The sequence below is a fragment of the Cuculus canorus genome, chromosome 5 (assembly GCF_017976375.1).
Source record: "Cuculus canorus isolate bCucCan1 chromosome 5, bCucCan1.pri, whole genome shotgun sequence".
NCBI classification, from domain to species: Eukaryota; Metazoa; Chordata; class Aves; order Cuculiformes; family Cuculidae; genus Cuculus; species Cuculus canorus.
In genome coordinates this window covers 16,933,456-16,960,626 of record NC_071405.1, presented here as the reverse complement: position 1 = coordinate 16,960,626, position 27,171 = coordinate 16,933,456, and the positions used below count along the sequence as shown (strand labels likewise).

General features: G+C 63.4%; 3 protein-coding genes across 6 annotated transcripts; 2 read left to right on the top strand and 1 right to left on the bottom strand.

Annotated features, from left to right (window-relative positions):
* The first annotated feature begins 665 nt into the window (after positions 1-665).
* On the top strand, positions 666-1,882 carry GPX2 (glutathione peroxidase 2). The gene is made up of 2 exons (XM_009566753.2): positions 666-1,033; positions 1,121-1,882. Exons 1-2 carry the CDS (start codon positions 809-811, stop codon positions 1,469-1,471), a joined length of 576 nt encoding a protein of 191 aa, XP_009565048.2. The 5' UTR covers positions 666-808; the 3' UTR covers positions 1,472-1,882.
* A 265-nt stretch (positions 1,883-2,147) lies between these two features.
* On the bottom strand, positions 2,148-4,463 carry CHURC1 (churchill domain containing 1). 2 transcript variants are annotated; one of them, XM_054066690.1, is made up of 5 exons: positions 4,352-4,463; positions 4,091-4,271; positions 3,170-3,240; positions 2,533-2,630; positions 2,148-2,358 (listed from the first exon to the last, which is right to left on the bottom strand). In XM_054066690.1, exons 1-4 carry the CDS (start codon positions 4,388-4,390, stop codon positions 2,538-2,540), a joined length of 384 nt encoding a protein of 127 aa, XP_053922665.1. In that variant the 5' UTR covers positions 4,391-4,463; the 3' UTR covers positions 2,148-2,358; positions 2,533-2,537. The 2 variants fall into 2 exon arrangements, with proteins under 2 accessions (XP_053922665.1, XP_053922666.1); XM_054066691.1 differs by having other exon boundaries at positions 4,136-4,271.
* Positions 4,464-6,497: 2,034 nt separating this feature from the next.
* SPTB (spectrin beta, erythrocytic) lies at positions 6,498-26,707 on the top strand. Of its 3 annotated transcripts, none has more exons than XM_054067089.1 (36): positions 6,498-6,654; positions 12,180-12,377; positions 12,460-12,611; positions 12,830-13,003; positions 13,111-13,202; positions 13,284-13,364; positions 13,467-13,582; positions 13,812-13,924; positions 13,998-14,185; positions 14,268-14,385; positions 14,863-15,021; positions 15,097-15,399; positions 15,581-15,731; positions 15,985-16,852; positions 16,931-17,068; positions 17,370-18,129; positions 18,214-18,416; positions 18,497-18,587; positions 18,659-18,805; positions 18,915-19,178; positions 19,774-19,989; positions 20,076-20,165; positions 20,285-20,560; positions 21,109-21,239; positions 21,519-21,723; positions 21,810-22,184; positions 22,274-22,518; positions 22,607-22,745; positions 22,819-22,903; positions 23,002-23,198; positions 23,303-23,397; positions 23,629-23,707; positions 25,476-25,645; positions 25,734-25,907; positions 25,986-26,028; positions 26,545-26,707. In XM_054067089.1, the coding sequence occupies exons 2-36, from the start codon at positions 12,230-12,232 to the stop codon at positions 26,698-26,700; spliced, it is 6,942 nt and encodes a 2,313-aa protein (XP_053923064.1). In that variant the 5' UTR covers positions 6,498-6,654; positions 12,180-12,229; the 3' UTR covers positions 26,701-26,707. The 3 variants fall into 3 exon arrangements, with proteins under 3 accessions (XP_053923064.1, XP_053923066.1, XP_053923065.1); XM_054067090.1 differs by lacking the exon at positions 6,498-6,654 and adding an exon at positions 10,836-10,960; XM_054067091.1 differs by lacking the exons at positions 25,476-25,645; positions 25,734-25,907; positions 25,986-26,028; positions 26,545-26,707 and having other exon boundaries at positions 23,629-23,894.
* Positions 26,708-27,171: the final 464 nt, after the last annotated feature.

The window sequence follows — 27,171 nt, the reverse complement described above, 5'->3', positions numbered from 1 at the left end:
ATCCATGGGTGCTGTGTCCGTGGGGCACAGTGTCCATGGGTGCCATGTCCATGGGGTGTCATGTCCATAGGGTGCTGTGTCCATGGGGAGCTGTGTCCATGGGTACCCATGTCCATAACCGCTGCCCGGTGCTGCTGCTGGCTCAGTCCCAGCTGCAGGAATAGCTCCGCGGGGACACAGGAGGTGGCCCTGGCAGGGATGGGGCCATCACAGCCCAACGGGATGCTGCTGAGCACTGGGATGCTCCTGAGCACTGGAATGGGTGGGCAGGAGGATGGTGGTGGCCACTAGGACAGGTGGGCACTGGGCTGAGAGGGTACCAGGACAATGACCGTCAACTCAGCAGATGGGTATGCGATGGATGCTGTCCCAAGCAGCCCCAGCTCCTGGAGTCCCGTTATCCCCTGACACCCACGGGTGTTCCCAGCCCTCGGTGCTGGGCTGTGCCAGGCTGGGGGGAGTGAGCCCTGCAGCATTGCAGAGCCTGGGGGCATGGCAAAGGGTGGTTGCAACCACCACAAGGCACAGTTATGCCCACCATGAAGCGTGGCTGTGCCGCACTGCAAAGAGCAGTTGTGCCGCACCTCGCCATCAATTATTGAGGTAGCATCGCCTTGGCCCCGTGCCACCCACACTCTCTGCTTCCTGCCGTGGGTGGGTGCCAGGTGGGATGGGTGGGACGGCTCCGGTTTCCACCAAGTCATGATGGGACGAGGAGACCTTTGGAGCCAAGACATCACGTGGGTGCTGGGCAGCCCTTAAGGCGCGCCGACGGGCGTGCGGGGAAGGCAGACGCGCGCCTGCAGCCATGACCATCCCTATCGCCAAGTCTTTCTACGACCTGAGCGCCACCTCCTTGCAGGGGGAGAAGGTGGATTTCAATGTTTTCCGAGGCCGCGTGGTCCTCATCGAGAACGTGGCGTCTCTCTGAGGCACCACGGTGCGGGATTACACCCAGCTCAACCAGCTGCAAGCCCGCTACCCCCGGCGGCTGGTCGTGCTGGGCTTCCCCTGCAACCAGTTTGGCTACCAGGTAAGTCCTCAGGGCTATCGCAGTGCCGCCAGGCATGAGGAGGGTGAAAACGCGGCATGGCTCCAGTTTTCTCCTTCCCTATGGCAGGAGAACTGCGCCAATGAGGAGATCCTCAACAGCCTGAAGTACGTGCGGCCCGGAGGGGGCTTTGAGCCCAACTTCATGCTCTTCCAGAAGTGCCAGGTGAATGGGACAGACACTCACCCCGTCTTCACCTACCTGAAGGCTCACCTGCCGGCACCAGCCGACGAGGCAGCACACCTGATGGCTGAGCCTCGCTTCATCACCTGGAGCCCTGTGCGGCGCTCCGACATCTCCTGGAACTTTGAGAAGTTCCTGGTGGGTCCCGAAGGGGAACCGTTCCGGCGCTACAGTCCCCGCATGCCCACGGCCCAGCTGGAGCCCGACATCCAGCGTCTCCTCAAGTTGGCCAAGTAGGTGCTGTTCCGAGGTCCTTGCCACCCCCCATGGTCCCTGCTCTCCGCAGGGTGACGGCCCCCTCTGAAACTGCCGCAGGGAGGGGGCCCGATGGTGGCAGAGAGCAGGAGGCACCGGGGTGGCGCAGGACAGCGGCAATAAAGGAGACGGAGGGAGCATACCCGCGTCTGTGTGGATTCAGTGAGGGCAGCCAGGAATGAGCCCCGCAGTGCCAGAGCTGGGAAACGGTGGAGCAGGGATGGAGCAGGACTAGGGTGACAGCGCCAAGGTCCCTGCGGGCACTGCCAAGTCCGGGTGCCAACGGCAGCACCGTGCCCCACGGGAGCAAGTTTGGCAGCCGTGGCTCACCCAGCTCCTTCCTGCTCTGGGAACGTGCTTCCCCTGGGTGGGTGGGTTACAAATCCATAGCAAATGTGCTCCACCCGAGTTCCATGCAGCCCCTCAAGAAGCGAAAATCATTCCCTCACATGGCAGCAGCAACTGGGAGAGCAAAGTGAGCAGAGCAGGCGCTGGCATGCAGGGAAGCGCCGGATCTGCTGCACAGGGACGAATCCCATAGGATCCTGGGATGGGAAAAGCCCCCTCCCAACCCTGTGTTGGGCCCCAACACCTTCACCAGGACTCCAGGGGGTTCAGGGCCACCCCAGAATATTCCCGTTTGCACCACCAAGCTGGAACATGTCACATTTATTGTCCACACACACTCCTGAGGCAAGATGGGACGGGTGTCCTTCTGGATCCCGTTTGGGAACGCCAAAATGCTGGGTCCCCTTCACATCTGCAGCTTGAGGGGGACTGGGGGTGCAGTGCTTCACTCCACCCCTGCGGCCAGAGCCATGGGGCAGCAGCCACGGAGCATCTGGCGTCTGGCATTCGCCACATCCAGGCTGGAAGTTCAGAGAGGAGAATTGTATAAGGGATTGGGATCCTTGAGCACTAGGATGGGATCCAGGCAGCCCCAAGCGCCAGGACAGGGATCCAGGCAGCCCTGAGCGCCGGGGTTTGATGTGAGCAAGGAGGGAGGTCCTGCGGTGCACAGGGATACCCAACAGGATACGAACTGAGTTCAGAAGAGCGGGGTCATCTGGCGCGGGTCATCAGGAAGGACGCTGATGGAGTCCTCGGCGCGGCCACAGAGCAGGCACAGCATGGTGTACTCCTGTGGCACAGGACGGGGGTGGGAGTGGAGTGGCTGCCACACTCCAGCCACGGCCAGGGAAACCTGAGCCGGCACCCGAGCCGCGATTGCAATCAGAGCCACAGAGATCTTGTTTCGAGCCCCAGTGGCTCCCCCCGAGCCCATTTTCCAGGGCTTGGCAGCTGCATAGGGAATGATGGACCAGGGAGGAGGAACAGGCAAGCCACAGGGCCACCAACCACGTGGCCACCTCACTGCTTGGGGCCAGGCACAGCCCCAACATCCCTGAAATCCCAACATCCCCATGCAGGAGGAGAGAGGTGAGCTGGGCTTCCCCTCTGAGAGCAAGGACAACAGCCAGGGGGATCCAGGGAGCCCCGAGCACAGGGATGTGGCTCGGAAACCCTTGAGGCCAGTGTCATGGTTCAACTCCGAAGCCGCCTGGCTCCCTCCTGCGGCTGCTGGGCAGGAATTGCCCACGGCAGGGTGTGTGTGGAAATCCAGAGGCAGAGGAAGATCCCAAGACTCAAGACTGCATAGCCAGGAGCTCCCCCACATACCTGGTAGTCATCCACCACGCTGAAGGTGTACTCATGGCGTGCGATCAGGTGGTGGCAGTTCTTGCACAGGTCTGTGGGGCACAGAGGGGACAGCGGTCAGGAGCCGAGGGGATATGGCTGCTCCCACCCCCAGCATCTCCCACCCCTCAGTCCCTCCTCAATCCTAAGGCTCCCACCTCTCAGCCCATGATCCCAAGCCTCCCCACCCCTCATTCCCCCCATCCTGAGCCCTCCACCCCTTAACCCCCACCAAGCCCAAGTGCCCACCCCCCAGCCCCTCCAGTCCCAGGCCCTCTGATGCCAACCCCACACACCCCCCAATCCCAAGTCCTGTTGATCCCAAGCCCCTCCACCCCTCACCCCCTAATCCCAACCCCCCATCTCAAGCCCTTTGATCACAAGCGCCCCCCATTCCAACCCCCCAATCCCAAGCTCCCCCATCCTAAACCCCTCATCCCCATCCTAAACTCCTTACAATCCCAACCCCCTCCCACCTCTCCCCATTCCACCCTCCCCAATCCTATACCTCCACATCTCAGCACCCTCAATCCCAACCCCCCACCCTTCAATCCCAAGCCATCCCCAACCCTCCCACTCTCCATCCCAACCCCCCCAATCCTAAGCCCCCACACCCCTCTGCTCCGCACCCCAAGCCAAGCCCCCTTGATCCCAACCCCCCCCCGAATCCCAAGTCCCTCACCCCCATCACAAGCCCCCCCCAACCCCTCCATCCCCCATTCCAACCCCCTCAATCCTAAACCCCGCATCTCAGCACCCTCAATCCCAAGCGGCCCCCTATCCCAAAGACCACTTATCCCAACCCCTCCCATCCCAATCCCCCGTCCCTCCATCCCTCCATCCCAAGCCCCCTTGATCCCAAGCCTTCTCCTCCATTCCAATCCACCCTCACACCACAAGTACCCTTGAATCCCAAGCCGCCCCCCCCCGCCGGTGCCCGCCCCGCACGGTCGTAGGTGACGATCTCCTCGCCGTCCTGCAGCCCCGCCGCGCGGTTGCTCAGCAGCACGAAGTCCCGGCGGCCGCACTGGGCGCACCCCACGAAGTTGAGGAGGAAGGAGCCGCCCTCCAGGCAGGTGGTGCCCTAGGAGGGGTCAGCACGGGGGTGGCACCGGGCACGGGGTTGCCCCGCTCCCCGCTCCCCGCCCCGGCCCCGGCGCCCACCCTCTCCGGGTACTCTGTGCCCACGCAGCCCCCGCACATCTCCCCTCTGCCGCCGCCGAGTCTCGCGAGACTTCGTGGAGGGGGCGGAGCTAAGATCGGGGCGGAGCTTAGAACTCAGCTCCTGTTCTATTGGTGGAGCTTAGCATCCTGGGCGTGTCTCCGCCTTATGGGCGGAGCTAAGCTGAGTATGGCTCCGCCCTGTGGGCGTGGCTCGGAACGCAGCTCCTGTTCTATTGGCGAAGCTTAGCGCCGTGTGCGGGCTCCGCTTTGTGGGACTGGCTTGGAACGCAGAGCCTCACCTCTATGGGCGGTGTTTAGTGGGGGCACGGCTGCGGTCTGTGGGCCTGGCTTGGAACGTAGAACGTGCCATGTGTGGTCGGGGCTTAGTGGAGGCGAGGCTCCGCCCTGTAGGCGGGGCTTGGAGACTCGCTCTTGCTCTATTGGTGCAGCTTAGTGCAGGGGCGTGGCTATGCCTTGTGAGCGAGGCTTGGAGGAGCGCGGCTCCGTCTTGTGGGCGGGGCTTGGAGCGCATAGCTTGTTCTATTGGCGGAGCTTAGAGCCGAGGGCGTGACTACGCGTTGTGTGCGGAGCTAAGCAGGGGCATAGCTCTGCGTTGTGGGCGGGGCTTGGCACGCAGAGCGTCATCTCTATGGGTGGTGCTTAGTGGGGGAGTGGCTTCATTCTGTGGGCGGGGCTTGAAGCCCAGCGCTTGTTCTATTGGCCGAGCTTAGAGCCGGGGGCATGGAGCTAAGGGGTCGTGGTTCCGTCTTGTGGGCGGGGCTTGGAAAGGAGAATATAACATGTGTGGTCTGGACGTAGTAGGGGCGTGTCTCCGCCCTGTGGGCGGGGCTTTGGAGCACAGCGCTTGCCATATATGGGCGTTCCGATAGCAGGGGCGGGTTTACGTGTAGGGGGCGTGGTTAGGTCAGGGGCGTGGTCTTTGTAGGCGCTTTGTAGGCGGGGTTTCTGATTGAGTGGGCGGGGGCTTGCGTCTGTGTGGGCGTGGTCCGTGAATGGGGTATTGTTGAGTGGGCGTGGTCTGTGTGTGGGCGTGGCTTGTGATGGGCTGCGATAGGGAGGCGGAGCCAAGCACCACCCCCCGCATCTAAGGCAGAGTTAAAGTGATGGGGGGGCGGTGACCCCCTTTGGTGAGGGGTTGGGTGCCTGGGCCAGCTGGGAGGGACCCAGGGCTATCTGGAGCATGTCAGGTCTAGCGAGGGGCACGTGGGACTAGCTAAGAGGTGCCTAGGGCTAGCTGGGGTGTGCCTGGGACTAGCTGGGGACAGGCAGTGCTAGTGGGGGATGCCTAGGACTAGCTAGTGGGTGCCTAGGGCTAGTGGGGGGCATCCAGGGCTAGCTGAAGGGTGCCTAGGGCTACTGAGGACACTGGGTCTAGTTAAGAAAGTGCCTGGGGCTAGCTGGGAGACCCCCTAGGCTAGCTGAAGTGCATCCTAGGCCAGCTGGAGGTTGCCCAGGGCTGGCTGTGAGGTGATGGGACTAACTGGAGGGTGCTTAGGGCTACCTGGGGTCTGCTTGGACTAGCAGAGGGCCTCTAAGGGCTAGCTGAGTTGCCCCCAGGGCTGGCTGGAAGTTGCCCCGGGTTCGCTGAGGCTACCTAGGGCTGACTGAACGTTGCCTCGAGCTCACTGCAGGAGTGATGGGACTAACTGGGGGACCCCAGGGCTGGCTAGGGGGTGCCCTGGGCTTACTGGGGCCACCTAGGGCTGGCTGGAGGTTGCCCCTGGCTTGCTGGAGGGGTGATGGGACTAACCAGAGGGGCCCAGGGCTGGCTGGGGCTTGCTCTGAGCTCACTGGGGGCCACCCAGGGCCGGTTGGAGGTTGCCCCGGGCTCGGTGGAGGGGTGATGGGACTAACTGGGGGGACCCCCAGAGCTGTTTTGAGGTTGCCTCAGGCTTGGCGGGAGCTGGTTGAAGGTTGCCCTGGGCTTGCTGGAGCGGTGATGGGACTAACTGGGGGGGGGCTGGCAGGTGGGCTGTCAGGAGGTGGCCCCGGGCTGGCAGGGCCCCGGTGGCCCCGTCTCCCCGGCGGCGGAGCGGCTGTGGGCGCCGGCAGGTGCGGGCGGAGCGGCGGGGGGGCCGCTGTGCTGCATTGCGGGCGGGCAGCGCGGTCCCGCCCGCCTGCGCCCGGGCCGGGGGGGGGGGCGCGGGGCTATCGGGGCCGGGCAGCCGCGGGCCCGCAGGAATGTCCGCAGATAATGGTATTTATAGCCCCGAGCAGGGCGGCTCCGCTCCCCCGCCCCGCGCCGGGCCCGCCGCCGCTCGTCCGCCCGCAGCCCCGGGCAGGTGAGACACCGGGAACCGGGGGGAGCGGCGGCACCGGGGGTCTGGGTGGGCACCGGACCTCGGGGGTTTGGGGAAACGGAGACCACCGGGAGGCATCTGTCTCCGGGGGTTTGAGCACCGGGAGGCACCGCTTCCCGCGGTTTGGTGGACCGAGAGGCACCGGAGAGCACCGTGAGGAAGCGGAAAGCACCGGGAGGCATCGGTCCCTGGAGATTTGGGGACCGGGAGGGACCGGAGAGCACCGGGAGACACCGCTTCCCCGGGGTTTAGGGGACCGGGAGGCACCGGAGAGCAGCGGGAGGGAGCGGAAAGCACAGGGAGGCACCGGTCCCTGGAGATTTCCAGGGGACCGGGAGGCACGGCTTCCCGGGGGTTTGGGAGAACTGGAAGGCACCAGGAGGCACAGGTCCCCGGGGGACACCGGGAGAGACCGAAGAGCAGCGGAAGGCACCGGTCCCTGAGGGTTCGGGGACACGGGAGGGAGCGGAGAGCAGCGGAAGGCGCCGCTCCATGGGGAGAAGCGGGGGGGGGGTGGGTACCGGGACACGCCGCCTCCAGGGAAATGTGGGGGTTTGGGGCACCGGGAGGCATCGGTCACCGGGAGTTTGCAGGGAGCGGGAGGCACCGGAGGGCACCGGGATGCGCCGTTCTCTGCGGTGGGGGGAGAACGGGAGACACCGGAGAGCATCGAGAGGGAACCGGTCCCCGGGGGTTCGGGGGACACCGGGAGGGACCGGAGAGCACCGGGAAAAGCCGCCTCTGAGGGGATGGAGGGAACCGGGGAGCACCGGGAGGGACCGGGTCTCGGGGCTTTAGGGGGCACCGGGAGGGACCCGTTCTCAGGGGCTTAAGGTGGAGAACTAGAGGGACCGGTGGGCACCGGGAGGCACCGCTTCCCGGGGGTTTGGGAGCACCGGGAGCTGCTGCTTCCCATGGAGAAGCAGGGGTGCACCGGGACGCGCTGCCCTCCCCGGCGACCCCCTGGCTGCAAAGTGTAGCAGGGGGTTGGGGACCCCACGGGAAGCTCAGCATCTCCTTTTCCCCTGGCTGGGGGGGTCCCGCTGTCCCTCTGTGTCCCCGGGGCTGCTCTCTCCACTGCCACCAAGGACGGGGCAGGTGAACAGCGGTGACTTTGTGGGGACACCCAGGAAAACCAACTACAAGCGGGATCCCCACATGGGTACTGGCAGCTGCTGGGACCACCGGGGATGTCCTGTTGGGACGGGGTGGGCAAGCTGACTCTGGAGGCACTGTGCAGTGGGGGAACTGGGCAAACTGGGAGTTACTGGGAAGAGTTTTCTGGCCACCATGCCTTGGCCTCCACATGCCAGTGTGGTGGCAGGAGGATGCTCATGGGTGGCTGTTGGGCTGGAGGTCTCCTGCCTGCAACCCAGTAAACCAAGGGTCAGTCAAGGCTGGTTTCCCAGCTCACCGGTCGGGGGGGTTTGCTTTGGCAAATTCCCAGCTCCTAGAGTCGAAGCATTAGTGTGCCCTTTGCTCCGCTGGGTTGAGCCAACGAGGAGGTATCAAGACCCTCCCCCAATGCCGATGAGCACCAGCAGAGCCCCCCGAGGAGTATATTGTGGCTCTCGGGTGGGTTTTGGGCCCTGGTTGATGATTTTGAGGCAGGTGAGGAGGTGCAGGGGGGCCAGCTCCTAAGAAGGGAGTGGGGCTTGGCTGGCATTGGGTGCAGGGAAGACCTATTTTTAGCCAAAAATGTGTGTGGAGTGCCAGCACGTGTGCATGTCGGTTTAGGTGACATGCAACAGTCCCAGCACGGACGGCATCCACCCCAACTGCGGCCCTGGGGAACCCCAACCCCTTCGCCCACTTGGTGGGAGCTTGGCTGGGGCACCATGGCCGGAGGAGCTTGGCCATGCAGTGCCCAGCACTCCCGAGTGAGCCCATCTGCTCCTGGCTGTGTGCCTGGGCAGCAGGCAGGTGGCTCTGGGGGTGCCCCCCAACTCCTGCTCCCTGGTGGGGCCGGTGGCACTGGGAGCATTGCCGAGCTCTGGTTCGGTGGTGATGCAGAATGAAAGCATTAATTGGGGAAGCAAAGCAGCCAGGCAGTGGGTGCGCCTGGGTCCTGCCAGGTTGCAGGCAATGGACCGGGTGTTTGGGGGACACCAATAAGATCTCATGCATCACCAGAAGGTGTTTTGGCCCTGCACCACCGTGACGAGGGCCAAGATGAGGAAGGGGCTCAAAGATGCCATGGGTGGTGGGTGCCAAACCGCACCCTGGCCACCCTTGGGGTGCAGGGGGGACATCCCCGGGCAGGCGGGATGCCAGCCCCTTGCTGGGAAGTGCTGATTCACGGCGCTGAGCCGCCAGCCGGGTGAGGCAACGCTGCCCTGGCTTGGGTGCAGGATACTCCTGGCTCTCCTCCGGCTCAGCGGGTGGAATGAGGGTCCCCGGGCAGCGGGTGCTGGTGGCGGCACAGCTCCGCCAGACAGGGCTGTTTGGAAAGCGCTGGTGCAGCAGAGGGAGATTTCAAGGCTCACCGAGCACCTGCGTTCAAAATGCATGCTGGCGGCTGCCTTGGGCCCCGCTGTGGCTCCCTGTGTGATCTCCTCCTCCTCAGATGCCCCCAGCTGCGGGCTTGCTGGGGTGATGGGGTGGGGGAGGCCCAGCCAGGGCCAAGCTCTCCCACGGGGATGGCAACGCCAGGCTGTGACAGAGACTCAACACACCTCGGTGCATTTGGCCCAGGCAGAGCGGCTGCAGGTCCTGCAGTGCTGGGCTGGGGTTCCCCAGAGTGGCTTCCCCAAGGGGTTATGGTGCAGGAGGCTGAGCCCCATGCCAGCTGTGCTGCTGGCAGCAGCACCAAGCCCTGGCATGAAGAGCTGCAGCCCTGCTCTTGCACACTCCCGATGCACTTGCATGACCTTGCATGCTCTCGCGTGTCGTCTTGCATGCGCTTGCATGCATTCACATGTCCTTGCAGATGCATGCTCCTGCATGGGCTTGCCTGCGCGTGTGTGCTTTTACATACTCTGGCACACTCTGCATATGCTCTTTCTCACACATCCATGCTCCTGCACACCCTGGCCTGCTCCTCCACATCCTTGCTCACTCACCCATCCTCTTGCACGCTCCTTCATGTCCTTGCACACTCCTACATGTCCTTGCTCACATATACATGCTCCTGCATGCTCTGGCCTGCTCCTCCACGTCCTTGCTTGCTCATGAAACCTCTCACATGCTCATCCACGTCCTTGCTCACACGTGCATGCTCTTCCACATCCTTGCTCACTTGTGCATCCTCTTGCACACTCTGACACTACATGTCCTTGCTCACACATGCATGCTCCTCCATGTCCCTACTCACTCGTCCATCCTCTCATATGCTCCTTGAGGTCCTTGCATGCTCTGGCCTCCTCCTCTCTGTCCTTGCTCACTCATCCATCCTCTCACACATTCCTTCATGTCCTTGCACACACATACACACTCCTGCACGCTCTGGCCCGCTCCTATACATCCTCACTCACTCATGCAACACCTCACACACTCCTTCATGGCCTTGCATGCTCTGGCCGGCTCCTCCTCATCCTTGCTCACTCGTGCACCTTCTCACACACTCCTTGAGGTCCTTGCACACCCTGGCCTGCTCCTCCTTGTCCTTACCCACTTGTGCATCCTCTCGCACGCTCCTTCATGTCCTTACTCATGCATACATGCTTCTGCACGCTCTGGCCTGCTCCTCCTCATCCTTGCTCACTCGTGCAACCTCTCACACACTCCCTGAGGTCCTTGCACACCCTGTCCTGCTCCTCCATGTCCTTGCTCACTCGTGCAACCTCTCACACGCTCCTTGAGGTCCTGGCACGCTCTGGTGTGCGAGATGTCTGGCGACCCCAGACGCTGCCTGCACGGGTGCGATTATAGCGGGTGCTGGGGCCCACCCAGCGCTGCCAGCCCTGATAACGCCCTCCTGCCCACACGCCTGCCAGGGGCCCCCGGGGACCTGGTGGCTACGGGCTGCCCCGGCTCAGGGGGACACGAGGGGTTTGGGGGCACCCGGGGTTCCCCCGGCTGTGCCATGCACCCATGGGTGCTTGAGGGGGTCCCAGCCGGGTGCTGGCCCTGGGGAGCCCCAGCGCGGCTCCCCACACCCCTTGGGGGCCCCTGCAGCCTCCTCCCGCCCCCCCCTCCCCCGACAGCTGCTCGCAGACATTTTTAGATACGGGCCACGTCCTATCTGTGTCTCAAATGTCCCCAGGGGTGGGTGGCCCCCCCGCTGGCAGCTGTCGCATGCTTTCTGCCGAGGATGCCGGCGAAGCCCCTCCACGGCGGAGGTGTCGGGGTGCGTGCGGCCAGCGCCCACTGCCCCCCAGGGCACCCGAGGGCTCGGGGGGGGGACCCCCGGGGACCGGGACTGGGGACAAATGGGGTGCTGTGGAGTCAGAATGGGGTGCTGGGGGGAAGCTTGGGCGCTGAGTGGGTAGAGTGAAGCACTGGGGAGGGCAGCTGAGATGCTCTGTAGGATGGTAGGGTGCTGAAGAGGGGGTCAGGATGGGATACTGGAGTGGCAGGATGGGGTGCTGAATGGGATGGTGGGGTGCTGGGGGGGGCAGAGTGAGGAACTGGGGTGCTGTGTAGGACAGTGGGGCACTGGGGGTCAGGATTGGAGTGCTGGGTGGGCAGCTGGGGTGCTGGGGGGGCAGGATGGGGCATTGGGTGGGCAGAGTGGGGCGGTGGGTGAGTGGCTGAGGTGCTGTGTAGGATGGTGGGGCACTGGGAGGGGGCAGAGTGGGGTGCTGTGTGCAATGGTGCAATACTGGATAGGATGGTGGGGTGCTGGAGTGGCAGAATGGGGTGCAAGTTGGGATGGGGGGGTGCTGGGGGTGGGCAGAATGGAGTGCTGTGTAGGACAGTGGGGCACCAGGTGGGCAGAATGGGGCAGTGGGTGGGATGATGGGGCACTGGGAGTCAGGATTGGGGTGCTGGGTGGGTAGCTGGGGTGCTGTGTAGGATAATAGCGCATGGGAGGGCAGGATGGGGTGCTGGGGGAGATGGTGGAGTGCTGGAAGAGCAGGATAGGGCTCTGGGCAAGCAGCTAGGGTGCTGCGTAGGATGACAGGGTGCTGGGGGAGCAGAAGAGGAAACTGGTTGGGGTGCTGAGGGGCAGGATGGGATGCTGGGTGGGCAGAAGGGGACACTGAGTGGGTAGGATGGGGTGCTTGGTGGGCAGAAGGGGACGTTGGATGGGCAAGATGGGGTGCGGGGGGGGCAAAAGGGGATGCTAGGTGGGGTGCTGAGGGGGCAGAATGAGATGCTGGGAGGCAGGATGGGGTGCTGGGGGGACAGAAGGGGACACTGGGTGGGGTGCTGGGGCACTGGGGGGCAGACAGGCCGCAGCACAGGGCTGCGTGCCAACAGGATGACTCCCTGAGCACTTGGCACCCTGGTGCCCCCCAACACCTGGGGGTGGGGGGGACAAGGTTAAATCCCTCTGAGCAGCTTACGCAGCCGTGCTGAGCCGCCAATCTGCTGAAGCTAATGGCCTCCGGGCTCTCCCGCAGGGGCCTCTTGCTGGTAGCCGACGGCCACTTGGCCGGGGGACGCCAGGACCATGACCTCGGCCAACGACTACGAGCAGCTGGAGCTGCAGCAGCCATATGGGCGCGTCAATGTCCGCTGGGATGCCTCCGACGATGAGCTGGACAACGACAACAGCTCAGCGCGGCTCTTCGAGCGCTCCCGCATCAAAGCCCTGGCAGGTCAGTGCTGGGGTCAGGTCGTCTCAGTCCTCCTGGGTTGTCCCCACCAGCACTGGCATCACCATGCTCGCTGTTGTTGTAGATGAGCGGGAGGCCGTGCAGAAGAAAACCTTCACCAAGTGGGTGAATTCACACTTGGCTCGCGTCACCTGCCGCATCTCGGACCTCTACATGGACCTCCGGGACGGGCGAGTGCTCATCAAGCTGCTGGAGGTGCTGTCAGGAGAGCTTCTGGTAGGAATCTCATCCAGATGGGGACCCTGGGACCATCCCATTCCATGCCACCCCATGCCCTACATCACCAGCTCTGGTGGTCCACCAAAGCTCTTGACCTTGGTATTGATGAAGGCTCCACTAGGGTTGGGGTGGCAGCAAGGACACGCAGGTGTCCCCAAGCAGCCATAGGGGTGCCCAGCATGGAGGGGAGGGTGCTGAGTGCTGTTGTAACCCAGCCCAAGCCCACCAAGGGCCGGATGCGGATCCACTGCCTGGAGAACGTGGACAAGGCACTTCAGTTCCTGAAGGAGCAGCGGGTGCACCTGGAGAACATGGGCTCCCATGACATCGTGGATGGCAACCACCGCCTTGTCCTTGGCCTCATCTGGACCATCATCCTCCGCTTCCAGGTGGGACTATGTGGGTGGGGGGCACCTCCCAGCTCGGTGCCCTGTGGATGTGGGAACTGTCCTCCTTGGATGTCCTCACTCAACCTTGGGATGTTCTTCTGCCCCAGATCCAGGACATCATCGTGCACACACAGGAGGGCCGGGAGACGCGCTCTGCCAGGGATGCGCTGCTGCTCTGGTGCCAGATGAAGACAGCAGGGTAGGTGGTGGGACCCTCACCTCACCACGCCAGGGTCTGGAGTGCCCAGAGGGTGATGTTGACGCCCTGTCCCCATCGCAGGTACCCCCACGTGAACATCACCAACTTCACCTCGAGCTGGAAGGATGGGCTGGCCTTCAATGCCCTTATCCACAGGCACAGGTAGGTGGCATGGTGGTGGGCACTGGGACACGTCGGGGTGGCGGTGGCACCAGGGGATGTCCCATAGGTGTGTCACCACCATCCCACACATTCTGACCCCAGGCCTGAGCTGGTTGACTTCCAAAACCTGACCAAATCCAATGCCCGGCACAACCTGGAGCATGCGTTCAGTGTGGCCGAGCGGCACCTGGGCATCACCTCACTCCTCGACCCTGAAGGTGAGGCTGCCACTGCCAACACTCCTGCCTCAGTTTCCCCATTGCACCCTGCCTCTATGGACCTCTGAGGCTTTCCACCTCAGAGAAGGAGGATCTGGGGGTGGGGAAGTAAGGACCTGATAAGGCCGTGGTGACCCATCACCACCAGGGCAGGGGTGGCACCCTGGGGTGATGCCCGGGCACTGTGGAGGCCAGGTCAGGACTGACCCGTCTTGCTTGCACTGGGCAGATGTGTTCACAGAGAACCCCGATGAGAAGTCCATCATCACCTATGTGGTGGCCTTCTACCACTACTTCTCCAAGATGAAGGTGCTGGAGGTGGAAGGCAGGCGCTTGGGCAAGGTAGAGGATGACGTTGGGGTGGGAGTTCTGCCAGGGTGCTGGACCTCCATGCTCACCACGGGCCATGGTGCAGGTCATTGAGCACGCCAAGGAGACGGAGCGGATGATCGAGGGCTATGGAGGGCTGGCATCCAACCTGCTCACCTGGATCGAGCAGACCATCGCCTCCCTCAACAGCCGCAGCTTTGCCAACTCGCTGGCCGGGGTGCAGCACCAGCTTCAGGCCTTCAGCACCTACCGCACTGTGGAGAAGCCCCCCAAGTAAGCACCCCTGAGCCCCCCATGCCCACACGGTGGTGGGGAGCACCCATGGGTCCTCCAGGCTGAGCTCTCTCTGGGGCAGGTTTCAGGAGAAGGGCAACCTGGAGGTGCTGCTCTTCACCATCCAGTCAAGGATGCGAGCCAACAACCAGCGCGTCTACACACCGAACGAGGGGCGCTTGGTCTCTGACATCAACCGGGTATGGGGCCCATCCTGGCAACGTACCATAGGGACACATGACACCCTGTGACCTGGGGCAGCTCTTCCACCTGTGTCTCTGAGGGCTTTGCTTCCCAGGCTGTCCCAGGGCAGGTTGGGTCCAACTCCTTGGTCCATCTCCTGGGGCAACTTGGTTCCATCCCAAGGCAGTTCAGGTCCTGGGGCAGGTTGGGTCTGTCCAGGGCAAATTAGGTTTGTTCTAGACCAGGTCAGGTCCTTCTCCTGTGAGCAGTTCAGGTCCATCCTGGGATGGGTGGCAGGGCAGGTTGGGTCCATCTCCCAGGGATGTTCAAGTCCATCCCAGATGGACCTGATCTATCAGGTCCACCCTAAGGCAGGCTGGGTTCCTCCAGCCACCCTCCCCAGCCCATGGGACACATTGGGGTTCACCACCAGAACAAGACACGGGTGGTTGAGGGGTGAGGTGCCACCCTGATCTGGCTCCCCCTTCCCACAGGCGTGGGAGCAGCTGGAGAAAGCGGAGCACGAGCGGGAGCTGGCACTGCGCAACGAGCTGATCCGGCAGGAGAAGCTGGAGCAGCTGGCGCGGCGATTTGACCGCAAGGCGGCCATGCGGGAGGCCTGGCTGAGCGAGAACCAGCGCCTGGTGGCCCAGGTAAGACTGGGGACATCCACCCCGACAGCCAGGGTGCCCTACTGGAGCTTCACCATGGGCTTTGTGCTGGTGCAGGACAACTTCGGCCAGGACTTGCCAGCAGTGGAGGCGGCCAAGAAGAAGCATGAGGCCATCGAGACAGACACAGCCGCCTACAAGGAGCGAGTGCAGGCCATCGAGGCAGTGGCAAAGGAGCTGGAGGTGGAGGGCTACCATGACATCCAACGCATCAACAGGCGCAAGGACAACATCCTGCGGCTCTGGGAGCAGCTCCTGGAGCTGCTGGCTGCCCGGCGCCAGCGCCTGGAGATGAATCTCGTCCTGCAGCACCTCTTCCAGGAGATGCTCCATAGCATTGACTGGATGGATGAGGTCAAGGTGAGCTGTGGGTGTTGGGGAACACCATGGGTGGGATGCCTTGGTCCCTACCAGGCAGAGTGTTGGTAGGACCCCCATGAGAAGACAGATGAGATACTGAGGTGCTGGTGGTAGGTTCTGGGTGGCAGCGGGTGCTCTTGGCTGGAACTGGTGGTGGATGTTGGCTTGGGCCCTCCTGCAGGTGCAGCTGGCATCGCCTGAGTGTGGGAAGCACCTTCTGGAGGCTGAGGAGCTGCTGCAGACCCACCAGCTGCTGGAGAGGGACATGGCCCTGCAGGCGGAGAAGACACGAGCCATCAGCACTGCTGCCTTCCGCTTCGCCGATGCTGAGGGTAGGCACGTGGAGGCATCCTGGGACCATGGAATGGCCGGAGGGAGCTGGGACCATGCACAGTCAGGACATCCTGGGGCCACGGCATGGCCAGGAGAAGCTAGGACATCCTGGGACCATGGCATGGCTGGGCGGAGTTGAGATGCCCTAGGACCATTGCACGGCCAGGAGAACCCAGGATCCCTGTGACCGTGGTATGGCCAGGAGAAGCCAGGAGGCCCCACTGATAGGTTCCCCCGCTGTTTCCCATCCAGGCTATCGTCCATGCGACCCCAAAATCATCCGGGACCGCGTGAGCCACCTGGAGTTGTGCCGGCGGGAGCTGGCAGCGCTGGCGGCACGGCGGAGAGCTCTGCTGGAGCAGTCTCGCTCCCTCTGGACCTGCCTGTGGGAGCTGGATGAGACCGAAGCCTGGATCAAGGAGCAGGAACAGCTCTACTCCTCGTTGGACTTTGGGAAGGACCTGCCGGGCGTGCTGCTGCTCCAGCGCCGCCACGCCGCCTTCGAGGCCGAGCTGCGGGGCCGTGGTGGGCGGCTGGAGCAGGCACTGGCAGCGGGCGAGGGGCTGGCGGTGGCGGGGCAGGCAGCCGATCGGCTGCGTGAGCGCAGCGCTGTGGTGCGGGCTCTGTGGGCGCAGCTGGAGGAGCTGGCAGCATTCCGCCGGCGTGGCTTGCGCGAGGCTGAAGGTTTCTTCCAGTTCCAAGCGGAGACCGAGGAGTTGATGGAGGCGTTAAGGGATGCGCGACGGCGTGCGGCTGCTGAGGAGCTGGGACAGGACGAGTCCCACACCCGTGTCCTGCTGCGGCAGCACCATGAGCTGCTGGAGGAGCTGGTGGCTGCCAAGGAGCAGCTGGATGGCTTGACTCAACAAGCTGATGGCTTCCCACCGGAGCTGCGCGGCAGCCCCGAGGCACAGAGCCGGCTGGAAGCCCTGTGGGAGCTGCACGCCGAGGTGGCCATGCTGGCCGAGAAGCGAGGCCGCCAGCTGCAGGACGCCCTCGACCTCTACACTGTCTTTGGCGAGAGTGATGCCTGCCACCTCTGGATGGCGTCCAAGGAGACCTGGCTGGGACAATTGGAGGTCCCTCAGGCACTGGAGGACCTGGATGTGGTGCAGCATAGGTAGGAGCTTGCACGGTGGTGGTGCTGCCATGAGGTGTCCTGAGTTGCTGCCCGTTCTCAGCCTGGTTGTCCCCACAGGCTGGATGGACTGGAGCAGGAGATGGCCACCGTGGCTTCCCAGATTGCAGCCGTCAACCAGGCAGCCGATGGGCTGCTGGCCAGCAGACACCCCCGCAGCCCCCACGTCCGGCAGTGCCAGGAGCAGCTCAACGAGAGGTATGGGGCGAGTGGGCGATGCTGAGGACAAGTGGGTGATGCCAGAGTGAACAAGTGACATTGGGGCAAGTGAGCAATGCTGGGGGTGAGTGGGTGACGCTGGGGGATGAGCAAGTGATGTCAGGGGTGAGTGGGTGGTGCTGAGACCAGTAGGTGATGCTGGACGCAAGTGGGTGATGCTGGGGGCAAGTGGGTGATGCCAGGGCGAGGAGGTGACATTGGGGCGAGTGGGTGACACCGGAGTGGTCAGACTGGTCCCCACTGGCCGCATCCCCTGCCCTCACCTGCTTCCCCCTCACAGGTGGGAGCGGTTCAGGGCGCTGGTGGCCGAGCGTCACCGAGCGGTGGGCTCGGCTCTGCGGCTCCTCAACTACCGCCTGGAGTGCGAGGAGACGCGGCAGTGGCTGCAGAGCAAAGCCCGGGCGGTCGAGGCCACCGCTGAGCTGGGACGGGACTTGGCTGGCGTCTTGGCCACCCAACGCAAGCTCTACGGCATCGAGCGAGAGCTGGCGGTCGCCGAGGAGCGCCTGGCCACCCTGCGCTCCCAGGCTGACGAGCTGGCCAAGGAACGGCCTGAGGTGGCCGGGGAGGTGGCCGAGCAGCTGACAGCGGCGGTGGCCGCGTGGGACGAGCTGCAGGCGGCCCTGCGGGACCAAGCAGCCTCTTTGGGTGAAGCCGGGCAGCTTCGACGCTTCCTGCAGGACCTGGATGACTTTCAGGCTTGGCTCTTCGGGGCTCAGAAAGCCGTGGCAGCCACCGACGAGGTGCCGGTCTCTTTGGCCGAGGCAGAGGAGCTGCTGCAGCGGCACGAGGCTGCAAGGCGGGATGCGGAGGAGCACGCGGATGCCTTCACCACCTTGATGGAAGCTGGGGAGAAAGTGGTGGGGGAGCAGACGGACCCCCAGTATGAGGGGCTGCGGCAGCGCCTGCAGGGCGTGGAGGCCGGCTGGGCTGCCCTGGGCAGGATGGCAGAAGCCCGGCACCGCTTCCTCATCCAATGCCGTGGCTTCCAGGAGTTCCTCCGTGATGCTAAGCAGGCGGAGATCCTCCTTACCAACCAGGTGGGTGCCCAAGGAAGGTCCCAGGGCGGTTCTTGGCTCATGGGCACCCCAGAAAGGTGCTGACACCCCCTTGTGTCCCCCTAGGAGTACACACTGACCCATCTGGACGTGCCCACCACACTGGAGGGCTCAGCTGCTGCCCTGCGCCGCTTCCAGAACTTCTGTGCTGGCGTGGAGAGCAGCGCCGAGAAGGTCCCTGAGGTGGTGGCTGGTGGCACCAAGCTCGTGGCGGAGGGGAACATCTTTGCCGAGAAGATCACCGAGAAGTGCCAGGCCCTCCAGAAGCGGTGAGTGTGGCGAGGGGTCGGCGGGCGGGCAGTGTGTTGGCAGCAGGGCTGATGCTGCCCATCTCTGGTCGCCCTACCAGGCACGGGGACATTGCAGCCAAGGTGGAGGAGGCGGCAGGTTTGCTTCAGGACAACCATGAGCTGCAGACCTTCCTGCAGAACTGCCAGGAGGTAGGCACATGGCACGGCTGGTGGCACTGGGGGGTCCGCACTAGCTGAGTCCTAACACCCCTCACCTACAGCTTGATGCCTGGGTGGAGGAGAAGATGCTGACAGCACTGGATGCCTCTTACGGAGAAGCCCGTGGCCTCCACGGCAAGTGGCAGAAGCACCAGGCGTTCATGGCCGAGCTGGCGGCCAACCGGGGTTGGTTGGAGAAGATTGAGAAGGTGGGTACCAGAGCCTGGAAGCCTCACTGACCCTGGCTAGGTGGGAGGTCCCCATGCCAGCGTGGAGCCACGCTGTGGTGCTCACAAACCTCTTTGGTGTTGCCGGCAGGAAGGGAAGGAGCTGGCAAGTCGCAAACCGCAGTACGGCGAGGTGGTGGCACGGCAGCTGGAGAAGCTGCGGGAGCGGTGGGACGGGCTGCGCCATGCGGGTGAGGAGAAGGGCCGGCAGCTCTTTGAGGCCAACCGCTCAACGCTGTACGCCCAGAGCTACGGGGAGCTGGAGAGCTGGCTGGGGCAGGCGGAGGAGGAGCTGCGCAGCGCCGAGCCGGCCAAAGACCTCACCGCCACAAATCTGCAGCTGAAGAAGCTGACGGTGGGTGGTGGCACCGCCAGCCGAGCAATTTGAGGGGGTGGAAGGGTGTTGGGATCTCACCCATTCCTTTGGGCAGGACCCTAGTTTGGGGTGGGGAGGGCTCTGAAGTGCTGGGTTGTGGTCTTGAACAGGGCTGAATGGTGCCCATGGGGTCCCCATCTCCCAAGGGCTGGAGAACAAGGGTTATGAGAGGCATCTGAGGGACCTGGGGCTGTTTAGTCTGGAGAAAAGGAGGCCGAGAGGAGACCTCATTGCTGTTTACAACCGCCTGAAAGGAAGTTGTGGTGAAGTGGGTGCTGGGCTCTTCTCCCAAGTGACGGGGGACAGGACAAGAGGGAATGGCCTCAAGTTGCACCAGGGCACGTTCAGTTTGGACATCAGGAAAAACTAAAAGGGTTCTTGGGCCCTGGCAGAGGCTGCTCAGGGCGGTGGTGGAGTCCCCAGCCCTGGAGGGGTTTAAAGCCAGGCAGACAAGGTGCTCGGGGATGGCTTAGTAGTGGACAGGGATGATTGGCCTCGATGACCTCAAATTCCAACCGATTCCATGATTCTGTGACCCTGCTCTGCCGTGGCTCACGCTGTTCTGCCCATGCAGAGACTGGAAGAGCAAGTGGGAGCGCGGATGAAGGAGTTGGATGAGCTGGAATGGCAGGGGCCACCCCTTGTCAGGGATGAGCCTGATGCTGATGGGCATGAGCAGAAGCTCCGGCGGCGATTCCGTGACTTGCTGGAGCCGCTGGGCAGGAGGAGGATGGAGCTGGAGACCGCCAAGGCCATGTACCAACTCGGGCGGGATCTGGAGGATGAGACGGTGAGCATCATCACGGCAGTGGGGTCGGGTGTGCCAGAAGCACCTGTCAGTGCCGTGTGGTGCTGAGGGGGTGCTCTCGCCCGCAGCTGTGGGTGCAGGAGCGGCTGCCCTTGGCGAGGTCGACGGAGCACGGCACTGACCTGCAGAGCGTGCAGTGCCTGGCCAAGAGGAACGAGGTGAGCCCCGGTGCCGTGGTGCCACCCACCACCCCGGCTGGTCCCATAGTGCCACTCGCCCCGAGGACAAGCCTTGTGGTGGCCGCATGCCCTGCCATGACGCCCCGTCCCGCCCGCAGACGCTGCAGAAGGAGCTGGCGGGACACGGTCCTCGCCTGGCCGAGGTGCTGAGGCGCGGCGAGGCGGCGGTGAGCAGCACCGGACTGAGCCCCGAGCTGGAGGTTCGGGCGCGGGAGCTGCAGGCACTGTGGGAAATGCTGCGGGCAGAGACCGCCGCCCGGCAGCAGCGCCTGCGGGAGGCTGGCGAGGCGCAGCAGTACTACCTGGATGCCAGCGAGGCTGAGGCATGGATCAGTGAGCAGGAGCTCTTCATGGGAGCCGAGGAGAAGCCAAAGGTGACAGGGGTGCTCCACATGGTGCCACGTGTTGGGGGGGTGTGGTTCTGTGCCATGCTGGGATGTCCTGTGTCCACCCAGGCTCTGCCATGCCGTTACACTCCATCTCATGCCACACTGAGACATTACATACCATCCATCCCATGCTGTGCCGTGCCATTGCATGCCATCCTCTGGCTGTTACACACCATAGCACAGTCCATCCCATCCCTTTAGGGCATCCCATCCCATCCTATCCCATCCCACTACTGGTCATCCTGTGTCTGGTCATTCCATGACATACTGTGCCATAACACAGTCCATCCCACGCCATGTTACATCATTACACCCCAACCCATGCCTCCCCATGCCACTATAGCTCATCAAATGCCACCCCATGCCAAGCCATTACAGGTCATCCCATCTCATGCCACCCTATGCCAAGCCAGATCATCCCATCCCATGCTACCCCACACCATGCCCGCAGGGTGGACACCGGGGCTGGACCCTGGTCCCCATCCCACCTCCATGCTGGGCACTGATGGGCACCGGTGTCTGCCATGCCGCAGGATGAGGAGAGTGGCTTGGTGATGCTGAAGAGACACATCCGGCAGCAGCGATCCATTGAGGACTACGGCCAAACCATCAAGGAGCTGGCAGGGAGGGCTCAGCAGCTGCTCTCTGCTGGCCACCCTGAGGGGTAGGTGCCACCACCACGTGTCCCCTGTCCCTCGGGGCAGCTCTTTGCCCTCAGCACTGGGGTGGGTGGTTTGGTTGGAGCTCTGGTGGCATTGGCTGCCCTGGCACCTTGCTCCAGCTGGGCAGCATCACCCTGGCTGCATCAAGGAGGTGGAGGCAAAGGGACACAGGGAACAGAGAGGGTCCTTCCCCAAGTTCTCCCCCAGTTGGCAACACGGATGGGTTGGGGACATCTTTTCCCGGGTGAGAACTGGGGTGTCTGTGTGCCGGGGCCGCGCAGGGAGCAGATCATCCGGCTGCAGGGCCAGGTGGACAAGCACTACGCAGGGCTGAAGGAGGTGGCTGAGGAGCGCCGCCGGCGCCTGGAGAACATGTCCCACCTCTTCCAGCTGAAGCGGGAGGTGGAAGACCTGGAGCAGTGGATTGCCGAGCGCGACGTGGTCGCCTCCTCCCAGGAGATGGGGCAGGACCTGGACCACGTCACGGTGAGAATGCCGGTGCCGGCCTGGGCATGGTGATGCCCATGTGTGGTTTTGTGAGGCTAAACCAGACTCTCCTCTCCCTCATGCAGCTCCTGCGGGAGAAGTTTCGGGAGTTTGCACGGGACACGGGCAGCGTGGGGCAGGAACGCGTGGACCGGGTGAACCTGGCCATTGAGGACCTCATTGACGCGGGGCACACGGAGGCGGCCACCATGGCTGAGTGGAAGGATGGGCTCAATGAGAGCTGGGCTGACCTCCTGGAGCTGATCGACACCCGCATGCAGCTCCTCGCCGCCTCCCACGACCTCCACAAGTACTTCTACGATGGTGCTGAGCTGCTGTCCCTCATTGCTGCCCGGCGCCAGGAGCTGCCGCAGGACCTGGGCGAGGATGCTGGCACAGTGGAGGCTTTCCACCGCATGCACAGCGCCTTCGAGCGTGACCTCCAGCTGCTGGAGACGCAGGTGAGGCTGCACCCGGAGCCTGCAGGGATGCCCAGCACTGGCACCACCAGCACTCGCCATCCTCCATGCTCTCCATCTCCTCCGGGCAGGTGCAGCAGTTCAGGGAGACGGCGGCACGGCTGCAGGCTGCTTACGCTGGCGAGAAGGCAGCCGGCATCCAAGAACAGGAGCAGGAGGTGGCCAGAGCCCTGCAGGCGCTGCTGGAGGCATGCAGCGGGCGTCGGGCCCGGCTGGTGGACACGGCCGACAAGCATCGCTTCTTCGGGATGGTGCGGGATCTGCTTTCCTGGATGGAAAGCACTGTCCGGCAGATTGAGACACAGGAGAAACCCAGGTATGAGTGCGCCCAGTGGGCACCCAGCACCATTCGCTGGCTCCCAGCACTGATGCCACCACTGATGCCATCACCTCTCTGTCTCCAGGGATGTCTCCTCCGTGGAGCTGCTCATGAAGTACCATCAGGGCATCAGGGCCGAGGTGGATGCCCGGGGCAAGAACTTTACTGCCTGCATTGAGCTGGGCAAGAAGCTGCTGCAGCGCAAGCACCAGGACTCGCCCGAGGTGAGGCCAGCAGAGATGGAGCGCGGTAGGGATGGTGCCACCGGGGTCACCCTGTGACAGTGTCCCCTTGCAGATCAAGGTGAAGCTGATGGAGCTGGTGGAGAAGAGGAGGGCCATGATGGAGACGTGGGAGCAGCGCTGGGAGCGGCTGCGGCTCTGTGAGTTCGCCGGCGGTGCCGGATAGGACTGCGGCTCAGCCAGGGGGTGGCGATGGGGGTGGTGTAGGGTGCTGAGCGCTCCCCATCCCTGCCTGCAGTGCTGGAGGTGTGCCAGTTCTCCCGGGACGCCACAGTGGCCGAGTCATGGCTGATGGCGCAAGAGCCCTACCTGGCCAGCAGCGACTACGGGCAGACAGTGGACGCAGTGGAGAAGCTGCTCAAGCGCCATGAGGCGTTCGAGAAGTCCTCAGCCACCTGGGAGGAGCGCATCGCCGCCCTGAGGAAGCTGACGACGGTGAGGAAGGCTCAGGAGGGGATGCAGGCAGTCCCAGCTCACCTCTCCTGCCCTGCCTCAGTTTCCCCACCAGCCCTTAACGCCTTTGCCCCCTTCCCTGGCAGTTGGAGCTCATGGATGGGCGGACGCTGCGTGATGGGGTGACGCATGTGGAGGGTCCCGAGTACCACCTGGACCTGGACGGGGAGCTGGAGGCTGGGTAAGAGAAGAGGAGATTCCATGGCATGTGGGCATCTCTTCCAGCTTCCCTCTTCACAAAGCAGAAAGGGTTTACTCAGCAATTTCCATTTCCTATGCGTTAAATCGATGCAGGGGATGAAGGTCAAGCCCTGCTGTGTTTGGTCGGATGGCGTTGCAGCAGCTGGTCCCGATGGGACTGTGCCTGCGGTGGGGGTTTTGGGAGTGCTGAGTGGGCCTCTCCCTGCCGCAGGTCTGAGGAGGAGGAGGAGAAGAGGAAGGGCGAGAGCACACAGGACACCTCTCTGCCCACCACCGACGGACCAGAGCCGGTCAGTTCTTGAGTTTAGCTTTCTCCTTCCCTGACACCATAAAAGATCTCCCTGCATGTCCTGCATGTTCCTGGTGACTCCGTGGCATGGTGACAGCTCCCCACCCCCTCATCCTTGCCTTGTTCCTTGCCTTGTTCCTTGCCTTGTGTTGAATAAATGCTAAATGACCCCAAAATGGATGGACGGGAGCATGGGTGCTGCATGGTCCCCTCTGCCCCCGCTCCTCAGAGAAACCCTTCCCACAACTGGGCTCAGGCCAGCTGGGTGCTGGCACCCATGGGTGTCTCTGGGATGGGAGCAGCAGCCAGAGCTGGAGCAGCAGTCCAGCCGTGGGCAGACCCCACCATCGCGCTCTGAGAGGCAGCGTGTGTCCCAGGAGAACCCACAGGGACACCACAAAGCCATGTGGCACCCAGCTTTCCAAGCACCCAGGGCTCTGCCCCGGCATGGAGGGGACGTCGGGCAGAGCTGCCCATGGACACAGAAATGGTGCTCCTGGCTGGTTGTGCTCACAGCACCCCACTGCATGCGGTCCTTGGGACATCATCACTCCTTGGGTATTGTTGTCCCATGGGCATCACCATCCATGGGCATCATCATCCCTTGGGGTTTTCACTCTGCATTCATCATCATCCCTTGGGGGATCATCAACCTATAGGCATCATCATCATCCCTTGAGGTTTTCACTCTGCAAGGCATCATCGTCTCTTGGGGCATCATCTACCCATGGGGCATCATCATCATCCCTTGGGGTTTTCACTCTGCAAGGCATCATCATCACCCCAAGGGGCATTGTCACGCCGAGGTGCATAATCACAGCGTAGGGCATCAGCGCCCTGCAAGACATCATCATCCCTTGGGCCATCACCACCCTGCAAGGTGTCATCACACCAGAGGGCTTGGCCACTCTCAGACCATCATCCCTACTTGGGGCATCATCACCCTACAGGGCACTGCCACCCTCAGGACATCGTCACCCTACGTACCAACCATCTTGTACTCCCTGACAGCCTCTCTGCTCTTCCTGCCCACTCTGCCTGCTTGGGGACAAGAACTTCTTCTGCCTGCTTGGGGACATGGGTAGCTTCTGGCTCCTTGGGGACAGGGCTTCCCCTCTTCCTGCTTGGGGACCTGGGCATCTTCTGGCTGCTTGGGGACAGGAACACTTCTGCCTGCTTAGGGATGTGGTCCCCTCCTGGCTGCCAGGGACAGCGTCCCTTCTCCCACCCCTCTTGGTGGGACGCAGCATGGGACCTCCACATCCCCACATGATGCTGGCAACCCCGTGCAGGGCTGGGGACATCGGTGGGTGGAGGAGGGGACAGGCACTGGGATGGCTGTGCCCTGGCCCTGAACCTGCCTGTTGTCCCCTGAGAGTATCCCATCTGCTGGACACCCAGACCCCATCTGACACCCTCACTGTCCCCAAGTCCCCTGAGTGTGGGACAACACCTTGGTGGCTCACAGGACTGCCATCTCAGCTCAAACTCAGCACCTCAAATCCAGCACAGCGTTGGTCCCAGTGCTGGACCACATCCCAGCTGCTCACTGTCTTCCTTCTAGTAGCCACCAGCTCCCACATGGGTCACCAAGAGTTGGGAGTGACCACTCCACGCTGGCACCCACCACCAGGCCACCAACTTGGGGACCATGAATCCTCGCTGGGGACAGGGACCCACATGCGAGGTTCCACCATGGGAGGAGATGGGACCTCAGGATGTGGTGGGTGGTGACCCTATGGTGTAACAGGGCTGTTGCTTTGCGGCAGCTGGCCCGGACAACAGGCGATGAGGAGCCACCGTCCCCAAGCCCACGGGTGCCACGGGAGGAGCCCGAGGAGCCGGCCACGCTGCCAGCCCGCACCTGCAGCATCCAGCTGGAGGGCTACCTTGGCCGCAAGCACGACCTGGAGGCGGCCACCAAGCGGGCGTCTAACCGGTAGGCACGGCGGTGGCCGCGGTGGCAGTGCCAGGCTGTGGTGGTGGTGGCAGTGCCAGGTGACGCAGGTGCACTGGTGTGGCCGCAGGTCGTGGAGCACACGGTACTGTGTCCTGCGCGGTGGCCAGCTTGCCTTCTTCAAGGATGCCAAGAGCCGGGCGCTGGGGTTGCCCTGCCACGGTGAGGAGCCCCTGGGGCTGCGAGATGCCCTCTGTGAGGTGGCCGCCGGCTACAAGAAGAAGAAGCACGTCTTCAAACTCAGGTAAAGCCCTGGCATGGCACGAGGTGGCATGGCGTGAGGTGGCACGTGCCTCACCACCACCTGCGCTCTTGTCCCCAGGCTCAGCAATGGCAGCGAGTGGCTCTTCCATGGCAAGGATGAGGTGAGGGACATCCTGGTGGAACATCGGGTAGCCAGCAGGGACTGGAGATGCCATGGGGGACCTAGGGTGGCTGGTGGTGCCCAGGGTACCGTCAGGAGGGGGGGCTGGTGATACTCTGGGTGTTCAGGGGTGCCATGAGGGCATGGGGTTGGAGTCTGGCGATGCCTAGGGTGACAGGGGTGCCATGAGGACATGGTGTGGGGCTGGTGGTGCCCAGGGGAACATGGGGTACCATGAGGACGTGGTTGGGGTCTGGTGATGTCCAGAGGACAAGGGGTGCCATGAGGACATGGTGCGGGCCTGGTGGTGCCCAGGGGAACATGGGGTGCCAAGAGGACATGGTTGGGGTCTGGTGATGCCCAGGGGACATGGGGTGACCAGGGGGGCCATGAAGAAATGGTTGGGGTCTGGGGGGTCCCCAGGGGCATGTGTGTGGCAGCCAGTGGTACCCATGAGGACGCGAAGGTGGCTGGCTAGGGGCCAGGGGCCCCCGCTGAGCCGTCGCCCACCCCACAGGAGGAGCTGCAGGCCTGGCTGCAGGGGCTGAGCTCAGCAATAACCGAGTGCCAGGGCAGCCGGGGCAAGGCGCAGAGTCTGCCCCTGCCCCCCGCCGCCCCCCTGCCCCGCAAGGACAAGGAGAAACGGTTCAGCTTCTTCCCAAAAAAGAAATAACCCCCATGCAGGGGGAGCCGTCACACCTGCGGGGCACACACGTGTGCCAGGATCGCGTGTGCCGGGCCGAGGGGAGGCATCTGGGGCTGAAGGGGAGGTTGGGGCACATGGACACATGTGGGCACCCCTCGCCTCCATCACCACTCACACAGCTCTGCACACGCGTGGGAACATGGGTGGAGCGTGCCCAGCACGGGTCAAACACCTCCGTGCACAGGCGTGTGCATAGATTTGTGTTTATGGATGTATGGGCAGTGCCGTGTAGAAAGTACACACTGAACACAGATCACACAGATATCCCTGTGCACGTGCCCTGCGTGCACACGCATGTGCAGATGTGCTTCTCCACCTGTGCACAGCCAGAGGTGCCCAGCAGCCCCCTGCAAATGCGTGTCCCTGCATGCACATGTGCGCACACGCGTGTGCAGAGGTGCCCCCATGCACAAGGTGTGCAGCAGCCCCATGCACGCA

Bases quoted from the DNA above. Each gene is read 5' to 3' on its own strand.
- CHURC1 (XM_054066690.1), bottom strand. From the start codon at position 4,390: ATGTGCGGGGGCTGCGTGGGCACAGAGTACCCGGAGAGG. The intron at 4,272-4,351 runs GTGGGCGCCGGG...GACCCCTCCTAG, and splicing joins GCACAGAGTACCCGGAGAGG to GGCACCACCTGCCTGGAGGG. The intron at 3,241-4,090 runs GTACTTGTGGTG...TGTGCCCCACAG, and splicing joins GGGCGGCTTGGGATTCAAGG to ACCTGTGCAAGAACTGCCAC.
- SPTB (XM_054067089.1), top strand. From the start codon at position 12,230: ATGACCTCGGCCAACGACTACGAGCAGCTGGAGCTGCAGCAGCCATAT. The intron at 18,417-18,496 runs GTGAGTGTGGCG...TCGCCCTACCAG, and splicing joins TGCCAGGCCCTCCAGAAGCG to GCACGGGGACATTGCAGCCA. The intron at 20,166-20,284 runs GTGAGCCCCGGT...TCCCGCCCGCAG, and splicing joins GCCTGGCCAAGAGGAACGAG to ACGCTGCAGAAGGAGCTGGC.